Here is a 16,034-nt window from a genome sequence, read left to right on the forward strand (position 1 = left end):
GAGGGTTAACCCCTCTGAAGGATTTCCTGACGTCGGCCTCTGTGACTGAGACTGAAATACCATCACCACAAATGGGGGCTCGGGAAGGCACATCAGTATTCTCCCTATCAAAGCGTGCGTAAAACGCATTGAGCTCGTCAGGGAGTGATGTTACGATGACTCCCGGGGAGAAGGAGGAGGTGACGGCGGTGGAGGGGGGAAGGGAAGAAGCTGAGGGGACAATATGATGCAGACAGGAAGAAGCAGCAGTGGGTGGGAGAGGATGTAGCAGCAGCAGGTGGGAGAGCAGGAAGCCCCACGGTGACCAAACTGAGGGGAGGCGGCCTGTTGGAGGTGGTGGCCTGAAGAAAGTGCTGTCTCCAGGGCTACTAAGTGAGCTGCAACAATAGCCGTATCAACTGGACTATGCAGTGGGTGAAGAAAGGCTTGCTGGTGCACCTTGTGAACCGGAGGTGGCGTTGGAAGCCGGAGCTGGAAGCAGAGGGGAGACGGTGCGATCCGAAGGGTGGCGTGGGCAGGTTCTTCCACTTAAACCAGAACCCGTTATAAAGGGGTCCATTAAAATGAGAGTTTACAGTATTCTGTTATTTCCTGCTCAACTACTTCTTGTTAAACAATGTGAAGCATTTTAAGAACGCATGATTCGCTAAGCATGATTGCTCATGTATAGACTCATGGTGAGTTTGTTCAGTCACATTAATATTTCACAAATATTTTTTGCTCGATATTAAACTGATTGACTTACTTATTAAAGTCTTGAAAAGCTTGAGGAAATAAATTGCTATTCTGTACTTGCTGGAGACTACAAAATGAGTGGTATTGCTATTTAACTTTCTCTGGTCACGAAGCTAATGCAAGCAATCAGCAGTAGGAATAACTCTCCCCTGACAAGACAGGTCAAATGACTCCCACAGTCACTGCAGGCCAGCTGTGCATGGCTTCTCCTTGACAAAATATAAATAATTTCAGCGTTAAGTCAAGGATCAGTTTTTAGATGGCTCAACAGAGTCAATAATCTGAATGGCTTACTCTGATTCTGAGATCACTATGAATCATCAGATGAACTTGCAAATCATGAAGGACTGTGAATGATGTTCTGTTAAAGACGTTGCTATTAATAAAAAGGCCAATAAATATTTGACTTCAGAAGTTGTTATGCTCCTAATTTAAACAGATTCACGGTCTGTTTGTACCTCCTTCCTTTCTGATTGTGATAGTACCACTGGCTTTTATTGTAACTACCACCAAGCCCCTTGGTGCACAGTGTATTTAGAAATAAGTTACAGTGGTGCAGCAGGCAGCATTGCTGCCTTGCCTCTTGAGTGGATCTAGGTTTGGCCACATGTACTGTCTCTGGAATTTGCACATCCTCCTCATTACTGCTCTGGTTTCCTCTCACATCCAAAGATATGTTGGTAGGTTAATTAACAACTGGAAATTGCCCTTTGGTGTTTGTGTCAAAAATTAAATTAAAAGGGGGACTGATGGGTTTTACGGGAGATAATAAGTTGCAGAGCGACCGGAAAATACCAAAGCTGGAAAAGGACACTTGGGATTACACTTTTGGAATGGATCATAATATAAATGCTGTCTAGTAGAAAGGCACAAATTAATTGAGGACAGTTGACGTTGATTTCTTAAGGGATAGCTGTGTTTGACCAAGTTGATTAATTTCTTAAGGCAGTTATAAGCAAGATTATTTCATTAATTTAACAAGTTTTGTGACCAGATCTTTCACAGTGTGCTGGTCCAGAAACAAACAGCCATGTAATCCAAATGAGAGTGGAAATTGGGATCTACAATTGTCTCAATATAAATCAATTGGAAATTTGGGCAGACAAATGGCAAATAGAATTTAATCTGCACTAATGTGAGGTGGTGTGTTTTGGGAAGGTGAAAATATCCAGTAAATTACATTACCCTTAACACCATTAATATACGACTTCAGTTTGGGGTGCAAGTCCAAAGCTCCCTGAAAGTGATAACACTATTACGCAGAGGGTGCTAAGTGATTGAAATATACTGCCTGGGGATTTGATAGAAGCATACACGTTAACAGCATTGAAAAGGTATTTAGACAGATGAGCAGGCAGGGATTAGAAGCATACAGGTGCTCCCCGATTTACGATGCCTCGACTTGTGATATTTTGACTTTACGATCGGCAAACGCTCAGCAAAGGCAACGAGCCGCATGTCACTTCCGGTCACGCGATCGCAAAGTATTAAATGCGTTTTCAACGCGATATTTTCTGTTTACGATGGGGCTATCGGAACGTAACCCCATCGTAGGTCTAGGAGCAGCTGTATAGATCTTATGCAGATGCAGGTTTGGTGTAAATTGTCATCATGCACAGACATTATGGCCGATAGACCAATTCCTGTATTCTGTCATGTGTTCAATGGCAGAAATCAAGGAATAGTGATTGGCAGGTATTTGTATGACTGGAAGAGTCTACAAGGCTTAATGCTCGCTGGTGTAGTAAATACTAATGATTTAGACTAATGTAGGGGGCATGATATAGAAGTTTGCACATAATGCAAAAAATAGGCTGTATGATTGACAGAAGGAATGCACGAGACTTCAGGAAGGTATTGATAAACTATTCCATTTCATTAGTTGGACAGTTAACAAATGGGCTTTAATCCACAGAAGTGTGAGATAATGTTAGGAGGTGCAATGTGGCAAGAAAATGCACTATAAAGAAGTGGATGCAAAATAGTGTGAGAAATGAGGGATCTATCTTTACTGATTCTTAATGGTAGCTGGACAAAAAAAGTGTCAAAAAACACATTATTTCCTTAATGTGTAGGAAGGAATTGCAAATGTGGTTTAAACTGAAGATAGACAGAAAAAAGCTGGAGTAACTCAGTAACTGGAGTAACAGGCAGTACGTCTGGAGAGAAGGAATGGGTGACATTTCGAGTTGAGACTGAAGGTTCTCGACTCAAAACGTCACCCATTCCTTTTCTCCTGTCCCGCTGGGTTACTCCAGCTTTTAGCGTCTATATTCTTTCCTTAATGGTGGACTTAAATGAGCAGGAAGGTTATGCAGGAAAAAAATTCCCGATGTTGGGGGGGAGTCCAGAACCAGGGGTCACCGTTTAAGAATAAGGGGTAGGCCATTTAGGACTGAGATGATGAAAAACTTTTTCACCCAGAGAGTTGTGAATCTGTGAAATTATTTGCCACAGAAGCCAATGGAGGCCAATTCACTGGATGTTTTCAAGAGCGATTTAGCTCTTTTGGGCTAAAGGAATCGAGGGATATGGGGAAAAGGCCCGAACGGGGTACTGATTTTAGATGATCAGCCATGATCATATTGAACGGTGGTGCTGGCTCGAAGGGCTGAATGGCCTACCCCTGCACCTATTTACTACGTCTGTTGGAATTGCATGCAACTCTATTTAGAAAGTTTGATTGCATGGAATTCTGCTTTATGTGATATAGGTATGTTGCAAAGCCTACCTGAAGCGTCGTTGAAGATCTGCCGCTGAGGTTGTGCGCGATTTTGGCGCCGTTTAGAGGGGGCGGGTTTAAAACGCGATTTTCTCTAAGCTGTTCCAATCGAAAATGTTCAGCCTAGTTAATTATTAACGAAAAATCGCTGGAAGACCCCGTCGCAAAAGCTATTATTAGGTTTAAAGGCCTTGAATAATAGTTATAGTAGTTTAAAAATCAATCTTTAAACCCGCGACCGTCAGCAACCGCAGGGTCTCATAAAGAAAATAGCAGAAGGTAGGCTGTATATTTTTACATTCAAAAGGGCTTCTAAAGATCCTTTTATACAAAATTTAATATTGCGAGTAGCTCAATTTGGGCCCATTATATCGCGCAGTATTTTTCTGGGCATTTGAGGCACAAATCTACCGCAATGTGAACGTTCTAAACCAGCGCGTTCCACAGGGACCCACTGGAAAGCTGATTTAAATGGGCATTTATTTACAGCAATTGAACACTGAATTCCTTCCATTTGGCCTATAAATTAATGTAAATGAGATTTAAAAATCATGTTTTATTGTGAATTATTTGTGAATATTATTTGGACATTTAGGCTATTTAAAAATGTTAATCATTTATTAAGAAATGGATAGATGTTTAGATCTAGTAATTGAAGTCTGAAATTAGCTACAATTAGGTAACTAACTAATTATATGCTTTAATTTCAGGTCATCCAAGTAAGATTATTTTATATTTGTTTCAGAATGCTTCAATCTATGATAACTGAAAATTTCATTCAGTTCTCTTAATTTTTAAGAAAGTTATGGGCTTTTGACTGTTCACGATCACAACTTTTTTGTTATGTCCATAGAAAATCAATAGGGAACAAGATGCTCATTTCCGAGTATGAAAATGGCCATAACTTTTTAAATACTTGAGATATGAAAGTGAATTAGATGTCAAATTAAACTTATTTTTATGCTTTATCTGATGGGATAAATTACAGACTTGATTTTTAAAATCTCAAAATTTTGTAACATTGCTATGTGATAGGAGAAGAATTAGGCCATTCGGCCCACCAAGTCTACTCCTCCATTCAAACATGGTTGATCCATCTCTACCTCCTAACCCCATTCTCCTGCCTTCTCCCCATAACCTCAGACACCCGTACCAATCAAGAATCTATCTCTGCCTTAAATATATCAATCAATCAAAACTTTATTGTCATTCAGAAATACATCAATAATGCGAGTCTGAACGAAATTTCGTTGCATCTGGCTCCCCGTGCAACATAAAATAACAAAAGGATAAAATGGATAAAAAGATAAAATAGATAATAGTGGAGGCACATTACATGGCATGCAAGAACCTGATGGCTCGGGGGAAGATGCTGTTGCAAAACCTGGCCGTTCTGCTCCTTATACTACGATATCTTTTGCCCGAGGGCAGCAAAGTGAACAGTCCATGATGGAGATGTGTGGGGTCCTTTATAATACTGCTGGCCTTAGACAAGCAACGTTTGCACGCAATCTCCCCGATTGAAGGGAGAGAAGTCCCGATGATTCTTTCAGCCGTCCTCACCACTCTCTGCACGGACTTCCAGTCGGAGGAATTACAGTCCCCAAACCAGACAGAGATGCAGCTGGTCAAAATGTTCTCTATGGTGCCCCTGTAGAAAGTGGTGAGATCGGGTTGGGGGAGGTGAGCTCTTCTCATCCGGCGCAGAAAGTGCAACCGCTGCTGCGCTCTCTTAACTAATGATGTGATGTTATTTGACCAGGTCAGACTGTTTGTGATCTGCACCCCCAGGAACTTAGTGCTACTGACCAACTCCACATCGCTGTCATTAATGTGAAGTGGTGTGTGACTGCCGGTTTTTCCTGAAGTCAACGATGACCTCCTTTGTTTTGTCGACATTCAGGATCAGATTGTTCGTGTTGCACCAGTCCACCAGTTGTTTCACCTCCTCCCTTTAAGCCAGTTCATTGTCGTCCCGGATAAGGCCCACCACTGTTGTGTCATCTGCGTACTTCATGATGTGGTTTGCAGGGCTCTTGCTTAACTTTTTTTCCCTGTTGCCAGCCGGGCAACCTTGGCAGCTTTTTAGGTTGCTAAATGACAGTTTAGGTGGTCATTTAAGATGGCTTGCATGACGCGTGCGATAATGTGCTCGGCCGAAGTGCATAGTTACCAGTCGGAATTATGGTCAATGAAGCATTCACATATTATTTTTGCTTCAAATAAAATCACAAACTAAACATATTCACCAATCAAGACATGATATATACCACAATGACATGCAGCAAAATTACAATACAGTATCTCATCTCTTTTTACACGTTGCAATGAATGCAATTTCTATTATTTATTTCCACTTCCAAACAAAAATATGGTTATTCAGCGTATGATCATCCTCGGTGAGACCAAGCGCAGGCTTGGCGATCGCTTCGCACAACACCTCCACTCAGTTCGCAATAACCAACCTGATCTCCCAGTGGCTCAGCACTTAAACTCCCCCTCCCATTCCGAATCCGACCCTTCTGTCCTGGGCCTCCTCCATGGCCAGAGTGAGGCCCAACGCAAATTGGAGGAGCAGCACCTCATATTTTGCTTGGGTAGTTTACACCCCAGCAGTATGAACATTGGCTTCTCCAATTTCAGGTAGTCCTTGCTTTCTCCCTCCTTCCCCTCCCATTCCCAGCTCTCTCACAGCCTACTGTCTTCGTCTCTTCCTTTCTTTTTCCCACCCCTCCCGACAGCAGTCTGAAGAAGGGTCTCGACCCGAAACGTCACCTATTTCCTTCGCTCCATAGATGCTGCCTCACCTGCTGAGTTTCTCCGGCATTTTTGTCTACCCATTCACACAAGTTCTGTTATCCCACTTTCCTCACCCACTCCCTGCACATTAGGGGCAATTTTACAGAGACAAGTTAACCTACAAAGCCAATGCGTCATTGGGATGTGGGAGGAAACCCACACGCTTGCAGGGAGAATGTGCAAATTGAACACAGACAGTGCCCGAGAACAGGATCGAACACAGATCTCTGGAGTGTGAGGGAGCAAGTCCACCAGCTGTGTCACTATATTTTATTTTCCAAAACACAAAAAATTATACGTTGATAACTTTGGTTACTAAAAAAAAAGAAACTATCCATTTTCAGTCTTAATTCTCTAAGTGACGCTATGTCCCCCTTTACAGCTACTGTTATGTTTTAATTCAGTTCAAGGCTATTGGGGCAGTACATTGGCCATAAATTTGCTGCCTAAAATTGCCAGAGACCCGGAATTGATCCTGAATACGGGTGCTGTCTGTATGGAGTTTTGTTTTCTCGTTTATAACATTGTTTACAGAGTACTATGTTTACATATTCTGTTGTGCTGCTGCAAGTAAGGATTTCATTGTTCTAACTGGGACGTGAGAGAATAAAACACTCTTGACTTACGTCGCTGATGTGTGGGATGGAACTAGAGTACGGGTGATCGGTGGTCGGCGTGGACTTGGTGGGCCGAAGGGCCTGTTTCCATGCTGTATCTTTAAATTAAACTAAAAACACTAAAACCAAAGGAAATGTAAAGAAGGGTTTCTACCTGAAACATCACCCAATTTTTTTCTATCCAGAGATGCTGGCTGCTCCATGGAGTTCCCCCGCACAATTAAAGCATGGAATAGTCTTCACCCTACCATAGGTACCAACCAGACTCAACTAAATTTAAGGTAGCTTTTTTTCCCCCCAAGAACCCTTTTTTGCTTAAGTCCAAGTCAAGAGAGTTTTATTGTCATGTGTCCCAGATAGGCCAATGAAATTCTTGCTTGCTGCAGCACAACAGAATATGTAAACATAATACAGAACAGGAGATAAAAGTTCAGTGAGTGTATATATATACACGATAAATAAACAAATAAAATGAAATAGGCTGTTATTTTTCAGAGTTTGGAGTTTGTGGGTCCACCAGTTTAAATTCCATTTCGAATATTTTTGGAGGACCAGGAAACCAAGAAGCAAGAGTTACTCCAGGGAGTTACTGCAGCTCCAGGGAGTGATTCTGCGTTGTTTTTCAGCGGTCGCGGTGAGGCAGCGATCGGACAGCAATGGCGGCCAGAGCTCCCACAATGCAAAGGGAGGGAGAAAGTGGCCGACGCCGACCAGTTGCCGTGACAGTGCGCATGTGCAGGGCTGCACATGCACACAACCACGGCCGATGATGTGCTCGGCGGCCGGCCGTGCCGAGCGGAGACCCGAGCGGAGAGCTAGCGCCGAGCGGAGACCCGAGAGCTAGAGCCGAGCGGAGACCCGAGAGCTTGCGCCGAGAGCTAGCGGAGAGCCGAGACCCGGACACGGATGGCGGGTGGGTGTCCCGGTTGCTTGCCAAGCAGGGGCAAAATGTCGTGGCTTTTAGGTTGCCCGGCGGGACTGTAAGTTGCCATTGGCACCCAGGCAACCGCTAATTTCGAGCCCTGGGTTTGTACTAAACCTGGCACAACAGTTGTGGGTCATCAGGGTAAACAGCAGAGGAGTCGGGACGCAGCCCTGAGGGGAGCCGGTGCTCAGAGAGATGATGTTGGAGGTGTTGTTTCCAACCCACTGGGGTCTGTCAGTGAGGGAATGAATATCTACTGACTTTGCCTTCACATCCTTCTGTGGCAGAGAATTCCACAAATTCACCACCCTCTGACTAAAGAAATACCTCCTCCATCTCCTTCCTAAAAGAACGTCATTTAATCCTGAGGCTACTCCCCACTCGTGGAAATATCCTCTCCACATCCTCTATCCAAGCCTTTCACTATTCTGTACATTTCAAGGAGGTTCCCCTCATTCTTCTAAACTCCAGCGAATATAGGCCCAGTGCCATCAAACGTTCATCTTATGCTTGTCACACTGTAGCATAGGCCTGATTTCAAGTCGAGTTTATTGTCCTATGCACGTACAGTGAGGTACTGTGACAATGATAAATTTGCTTGCAGCCACATCACAAGCACAGACTCAGACAACACCCAAATCATGAATTATACATAAATTGTATATATAAATTATTCAAGACAGTGAGAAGAAAAATACTGCAAAAGTAAAACAAGACATCAGTTCAAAAACACAAAATTAGAATATGTTCATGGTTGTGCAAGAGGTTGTATTGTTCCATTGCAGTGGTAGGATTAGCACTGTGCAGGTCAGTTGAAAAACTTGTAGGAAAGTAGCTATTCCTGAACCTTCTGGTGTGGGAATTCAGACTTCTGTATGTCCTGCCTGACGGTAGCGGCAAGAAGAGGACATGGCCTGGATGGTGGGAATCATGGATGATAGACACTGCCTTCTTGTGGCAGTGCCTTATGTGGGTGCTTTCTATGATGGAGGTGATAGTGACCATGATGAATTGGGCTGCGTCCACCATTTACTGCAGCCTCTTGTGTTCCTTTATGTTGGAATCGTTGTACCAGATCATGGTGCAACCTGACAGGATACTCTACAGTGGATCTATGGAAGTTAGTTGGTCATGCCAAATCTCTTTCAATTGGAAAAACTGCAGATTACTTTTACAGAGATGGTGGAAAAACTAAAAAGTTGCAGTCAAAAGTGTTGGATATGCTGGCTTTTTCTCTGGAATTGAACAGTTCGAGGGAGATTTAATATGGAGTGCATAAGATAATGAGGAGCTTAAGGGGAGTGCATAGGATGGACCTATTTTCCTTGACTGCAAGGTTTACAGCAAACACTATAATAGAGAAAGAATGTGAGTTATAGGGGGTTTGGAATTAATTGCCTGAAAAAACAGTATAGGCAGAAACCCACACGTGTAAAAAGTATCTGGAAGTGCGTTAGAAGGCCATAATTTGAAGGACTGTTTATATAAAGCTGAAATGTGGAGTTAGGCTGGAGGCAATTTAGCCCAGTGAGTGCCGTGAACATGATGGCCAAAATGACCCACACCTCCCGTACACTGTTCTCTGGGACCTATTTTCCTCTTCTGCTGCCTCTCGTGCAAACTCCACTCCTTATCATTGGTATCTGTGATTTTAACTACTTTGACATGGAGCTTCCAAGTTCACACCCTAGATCTCATGTTAATCTTCATGTTTTAAGGTTCCATTTCTTCATGTTTTAAGGTTCCATTTAACCCCCATTATTCTCAATGAACTTCTTGATGCAGCCTTCTTTACCTGAGTATTAATTTCTATTTGATTGTAAGCATTTGAAGCACATGTTAACTTCATCCATTAATAGTGCATCATGGTTCCAAATGTTGTTCAGCAAAACAAGATCACCTAACTTTTCCATTTTATACTGATGATTTTCCAGCATATTTGGGATAAAATGATTTAGCAAGCAGAATATTTTGCGTCCCTTGTACTGACCAATTCTGGCAACAGAAATGATGCAGACACATTCGACAAACTCCTGAAGGAAATGCAATAGACAATAGGTGCAGGAGTGGGCCATTCCGCCCTTCGAGCCAGCACCGCCATTCAATGTGATCATTGATCATCGCCAATCAGTACCCTGTTCCTGTCTTCTCCCCATATCCTCTTTAAGACCCCTATCTAGCTCTCTCTTGAAAATATCCAGAGAACCGCCTTCCACGCCCTCTGAGGCAGAGAATTCCACAGACTCATAACTGTGTGAAAAAGTGTTTCCTCATCTCCGTTCTAAATGGCATACCACTTATTCTTAAACTGTGGCCCCTGGTTCTGGACTCGCCCTACATCGGGAACATGTTTCCTGCCGCTAACGTGTCCAAACCCTTAATAATCTTATATGTTTCAATAAGATATCCTCTCATCCTTCTAAATTCCAGAGTATACAAGTCCAGTCTCCATTCTCTCAGCATGTGACAGTCCCGCCATCCCGGGAATTAACCTTGTAAACCTACGCTGCACTCCCTCAATAGCAAGAACGTCCTTCCTCAAATTAAGAGACCAAAACTGCAGACAATACTCCAGGTGTGGTCTCACTAGGGCCCTGTACAACTGCAGAAGGACCCCTTTGCTCCTATACTCACATTTCCTTGCACTGATATAGATATAGATAAATTAATTGCTTTGTGGTCTTTAATTGATTTATGTGCTTATGCTGGCTCAGATGCTGCCATGCACAGTTCCAAATTGTGAACAATTTTTGGATTGGTTGCGTATAACATGACTTGGTTTTTTGAGAGGTTTGTTACATTGCTGGCAGGAGAGTGGGGGAGGGAATGAGGAGAGGATTGTTGTTTAATGTTATTTAAACAGATAGAGGGAGAGGATGGGAGTAAGGAGGGGAGAGGGGTTACGGAAGAAGAGACGGATTGACTGAGAGTAGGGGAAAGGAGAGGTGAGGGAAGGAGTGGGGGAGGAGAGGGGAAAGAAGACGGAGGGTGAAGCGGGGGGGTAAGGAGTGCACGGGGATGAGGGAGAATGAGCCGCGCCTGCGCAGTTGGGGGCTATGGGTGAGTGGTGGAATATTGCGTTGGGGGAATGGGTTGCATTGGGGGAACGGGTGAGTGGTGTAAACGAGTTGCGTTGGGGGAACGGGTGAGTGGTGGAATATTACGTTGGGGAACGGGTTGCGTTGGAGGACCAGGCCTCCCAAGGGGGCTATGGGTGAGTGGTGGAATATTACGTTGGGTGAATGGGTTGCGTTGGGGGACCAGGCCTCCCGTGTGACAGGGACCCAACGGGTCCCACTTGTCTAGTTATTATTAATATATAATATATTACTAAAACTCTCATCTTGTTTGTTTGTACCTATATTTGTTCCCGAAATACAGCCAAGACGGTACATGACAGCGCGACAATTTTAGGTCCACCTTACCATTGTCCTGCGGTGTGTAGTAGCAAGTTTCGTTCAGATTGATGTTATATTTTACAAGTTATTGACATTTTAAACTTTAATAAACGATACAGTCGCAGTCCCACTTACCAGCCGCGCCTGCGCAGTTGGGGAGGGTTGCTGTGCCTGGTATCCACGCGTGCGCAGTTGGGGAGGGTTGCCGGGCCCGCTGCCATTTTCAGGTCGTCATTTTGACTGGCGTCACAACGGAGATCTCTGGCGTCACAACGGGGATCTCTGGCGTCACAACGGGAACCCGTCAACCGCGCCTGCGCATTTGGGGGCTATGGGTGAATGGTGGAATATTGCATTGGGTGAGGGGGACCCTATGGGGCTGCGCTTGGTCACTTGGCAGCCGCGTCTGCGCAGTTGGGAGAGTGTTGCCGTGACTCGCATCACAATGGGGATTTCTGGCGTCACAACGGGAACCCGTCAGCCGCACCTGCGCAGTTGGGTCTATGGGTGAGTGGTGGAATATTGCATTGGGGGACGGGGACCCGTCCTTCACCTTATTTTAGATTAATTCCTAGTTTTGTTAAAATTGGTTGTACTCATGTTAAGTATGATTTAATGGTAGTTTTACATTTAATGTTTTAGGATGCGCTCAAGTGTAATATTAATCTGATTTATCAACACCCATTCTGTTCAGTAAAAATATAAAACATGGAAGTGGTAATGAACTGCATATCTCACAGAAATAGTGTCTCTGATCTGTTTTGAATACTAATGATTGTTATTTTTAGGGGATGATGAACAGTCAAGACAGATGGCTGCATTTTGGGAGGCTGAAGGAGCAGAAGAAGCAACTGAAAACTCTTTTGTTGCAATTAAGATAGACGCTAAAAGGCAAGTGTCCCACATACGGTTTGTCAAAGGATAGATTGTTGGTTTTTATTTTTTTAACTGATATTTAGATTAATATTTATTTTAAAATATCTCAATGCAATTATAATATTTGATATCTTTTATTTTTCCTACAGTGAAGCATGTATGCAGTTTTCTCAAATTTGTATCCTTTTATTGTTCATCTGTTCTCGAAAGTGAAAGTGTAGTTTGCATAGAAACACTTTTAAAGCTTGTAAATTCAAACCTGCCAATACAGGTGCACAACCTTTTATCCGAAAGCCTTGGGACCAGACACTTTTCGTAATTCAGAATTTGTCGGTCTTCGGAATGGAATTTTTTTAGCGTAGATTTTAATGGCTGGCTCAGTGGTAGAGTGCTCGGCTCATATCCGCAAGGTCGCGAGTTTGCGCCTTGATCCCGGCAGTTACTCGATCGCGAGTTTGAGTCTTCAATGTCGTTTTTTCTTGCAGAATAAATGTTTGTATGAAATACAGTGTAGGAGAAGTATACTGACTGTGTGGGCAGAACTTTGGAAGTGATTGCCCACCAGTCTAAAAAGCCGCTGTGTCTCCCTGTCCCTGGGATAGCAGGGGGCGGTCAAACAGCACAATACCCCCCTCCCCCTCCAACTCCAGAGGAATCCGCTCCCCGATGGGCCGCTACCAAAGATCATAGAGGAGCTCCTCTATGATCTTTGGCCGCTACAGCGACAAGTGGCAGTTCGCCCACAGCCCGAGCTGCGCCCCCTCATCCGCCACCCCAAGAACAAGACGTACCTTGCACACCATCAGCTTCTGCCCCTACGTGTTCCTCTGGAGTTGGAGCGGGGCTGGGCTGGAGTTGCTGCTGGCTGTGGGTCTCTGGGATCTCCGTGCTTGCAGTGGGCTTGGGGGTCGGTGGGCGGCGGTGGGAGCTGTGGACCTACGGACCTACCTCCGTGGAGCTAGCCAGCTTCGGAGCGTGGAGAGCTGCGGGGGCGAGCTGCTGCGACCCGACTCCGGTGGATGGTGACACCGGGAGCTCGCGGGTCTCCGGTGGGAGACTGCTTTGCGGGGCACCGGCAACGGCGACTTCTCCCGCCCGAATTACGGGGTTGAGAGCAAACATCATAGAGGTTGAGAGTGACCTGGAGGGGGGCCTTACAACGCCCGGCGCGGCTGTAAATTGCCGCGGACTTGCTAGCGCCCGCCGGGGGCTCCAACATCAAGACCGGGGCAGGGCCCTACATCTCCCGGCGTGGCTTTGAGTGGCCGCTCCCCGATGGGCCCCTACGACGCCCCGAGCTGCGCCCCGTCATCCGCAACCCAGGTTCCTCTGTAGTTGGAGTGGGGCTGGGCTGGGCTGCTGTTGGCTGTGGGTCTCTGGGATCTCCGTGCTTGCGGTGGGCCTGGGGGTCGGTGTCCCGTTGGTCCTGACGTCTCCGGTGACTGGCAAAGCCCCCGCGCCGGTGCAATGGGCGGGGAGCTGGAGAGGGGAGGGAAGGGGTCACACACATGGCCGGGAAGCAGAGGGGCGTAGGTGGGGTGATACTGAAGCGAGCGACAATCTGCTGCTGCCTGCCCGCTGAGTTAAAAAGTTCCCACGCAAGACTCACGAAACACTGTATATCGTGAGTCTACCGTGGGAACTTTTTAATTCAGCGGGCAGGCAGCAGCATATTGTCAATTATTAACCCTCCCGCGCAATATACCCTCATCTTCTCTTTTATGAATGGGGATTTAGTTCCCCTTTCTTCGAGGACCGACCGGAGGTTCCGCTGTCACCTCTGCGGGCCGCCCTCGGTGAACGTTTTCAAGGACCTTTCTTCAAGGACCGAAAAAATGGCCGCTATTCGGAGGTTTTCGTTATTTGGATCTTCGGATAAAAGGTTGTGCACCTGTACTAGGAAATGACATAGCCAGGATTTATATTAGACAATCATCACATTCTCTCATGATAGTCCTATGTTTACTGAAGTCACTTGATACAAAAAACAAGAACGTTATAAATACAGATATCAAGCTGAGAAAAAAACCCTCTTATTTGCACATTTACACACAGGGATGTCAGTTTTGTCCCTTTTTCCATTTCCCTTGACTAGGCTATTTTCTCCTCTACCATTTTGTTGCTCCCATGATTGTTGAAATTTTGTGCTGTGAAAACTTAAGGAAAGAGGCTTCTGTCTCATTTGTCAAAGTCCACCATTGGTGAAGAAATTGTTTTTAATTCTCCAAGTCCAAGAAGTTTAAGAAAGATCCATGCAGCAAACGGACCTAGAGGTGCTCTGGCACTTATTAAAATAGTTTGTCTCAATGGTTTTGTCATGGACAACCTTGATGTAATAATTTAATTTCTAAGGAATATACTTTTCATAAGGTTTTTATTTCTTTGTTGTCACAATATTCAGGGGATTCCCAGGTTATGGAAGATGTGATTTGCAGAAATTCAACAATGGGCAAATTCTCCAATAATTATTTCAAGAATTTTTCAAGGCAGGAAAATTGGTTGATCATTGGCCGGCATTGACTCAGTGTGCTGAAGGGCCTGTGTCCATTCTGTATCTCTAAATTAATTTCATATGTATTTAATTTGTTATTTTCTTTTTAACATGGTGGAAGTCTGTGAAATGGCTATATTTGAGATGTGAATACCATAAGTGGTTGTTGTACTATCAGATAACTGTAGAGGAGGTTTTATTGATAAATATATACAGTTTTATAAATAAAACACTTTTTAGTTTTAAACAGCCTGACTGGTGTCAAATAGATTGTTTGGAAATTGGTCTGAAGAAGGATCTCAACCCGAAACGTCACCCATTCCTTCTCTCCAGAGATGCTGCCTTATTGAGTTACTCCAGCATTTTGTGTCTACTTTCTATTTAAACCAGCATCTGCAGTTCTTTCCGACACGTTAGTTGGGACATGATTCTTTTGTAAATTTTTTTGCAGATTGCTGTTGTTTTATTAGAATAAGACAAATAATAGATAATGAATAAGAATTTCACTGATGGTGTTGAACAGAATTCGAGCTGTAGGCTGTGGGCCGAGCATATAAAAATGTGTCTAGAAATCAGTTTTCGTGACCCAAGTCACCAAGCTACATGAAATTTTCCACAGATTTAGATGAAATATAATTGAGAAGGAAGTCATAACTCGTCATTGCCGAAAGTTGCACATTAATTAATTAAACTAATTAGAAAATGAGATCGGGAAAGTAAACGCCATCTATTGGCCAATGCCCATATTACACGATGGGCAGCCTATTTCCGTTGCAGTCCATTTTAAACTATATATCATTATACCTATATATATTCCAGATAGTAATATAGGTATAATAATATTATATATTATACCTATATATATTCCAGATAGTAATATAGGTATAATAATATTATATATATAATAATAATAATAATAATAATATTATAATATATTATTATAACTATATATATTCCAGATAGTAATATAGGTATAATAATATAATATATTATTATACATATATATTCCAGATAGATAGTAATATAGGTATAATAATATTATTTATTATACCTATATATATTCCAGATAGTAATATAGGTATAATAATATATATTATACCTATATATATTCCAGATAGCAATATATATATATTCCAGTATATATATTCCAGATAGATATATTCCTCTGTTTTCCTGGAAACGGCCGCTACGGACGGCACTATGTACACCCCCCCCCCCCGCCCGCGGAGAAGATCCGCGGCTCCGCGTTCGCGAATCGGCCGCTTTTTAATTGAGACCACGGCTTCACTATGTTAAATACATAGGCTCCGCACCTTTTCCCGGTAAATTATCGCAGGCAGCTCCGAGATTAGATGATTAAGACTTATTACTCTGCAACAAGCTGGCATTAGTGAAAATGTTTAATTTACCTTGTTATTGATACATATAGTTTAGGCCCTCAACTTCATGAATGAATGAGTGAGTGAGTGAG

At 43.6% G+C, this 16,034-nt stretch overlaps 1 protein-coding gene across 1 annotated transcript in view; it reads left to right on the top strand.

Moving 5' to 3' along the window:
* ubxn4 (UBX domain protein 4) overlaps positions 1 to 16,034 on the top strand; it is a 65,546-nt gene that overhangs the window by 8,942 nt on the left and 40,570 nt on the right. The window contains exons 2-3 of the mRNA XM_033024680.1: positions 11,985 to 12,087; positions 12,222 to 12,250. Coding sequence (XP_032880571.1) covers positions 11,985 to 12,087; positions 12,222 to 12,250 — 132 coding nt within the window. The remainder of the gene's footprint in view (positions 1 to 11,984; positions 12,088 to 12,221; positions 12,251 to 16,034) is intronic.

The sequence above is a fragment of the Amblyraja radiata genome, chromosome 7, assembly GCF_010909765.2.
Source record: "Amblyraja radiata isolate CabotCenter1 chromosome 7, sAmbRad1.1.pri, whole genome shotgun sequence".
Taxonomy (NCBI): Eukaryota; Metazoa; Chordata; class Chondrichthyes; order Rajiformes; family Rajidae; genus Amblyraja; species Amblyraja radiata.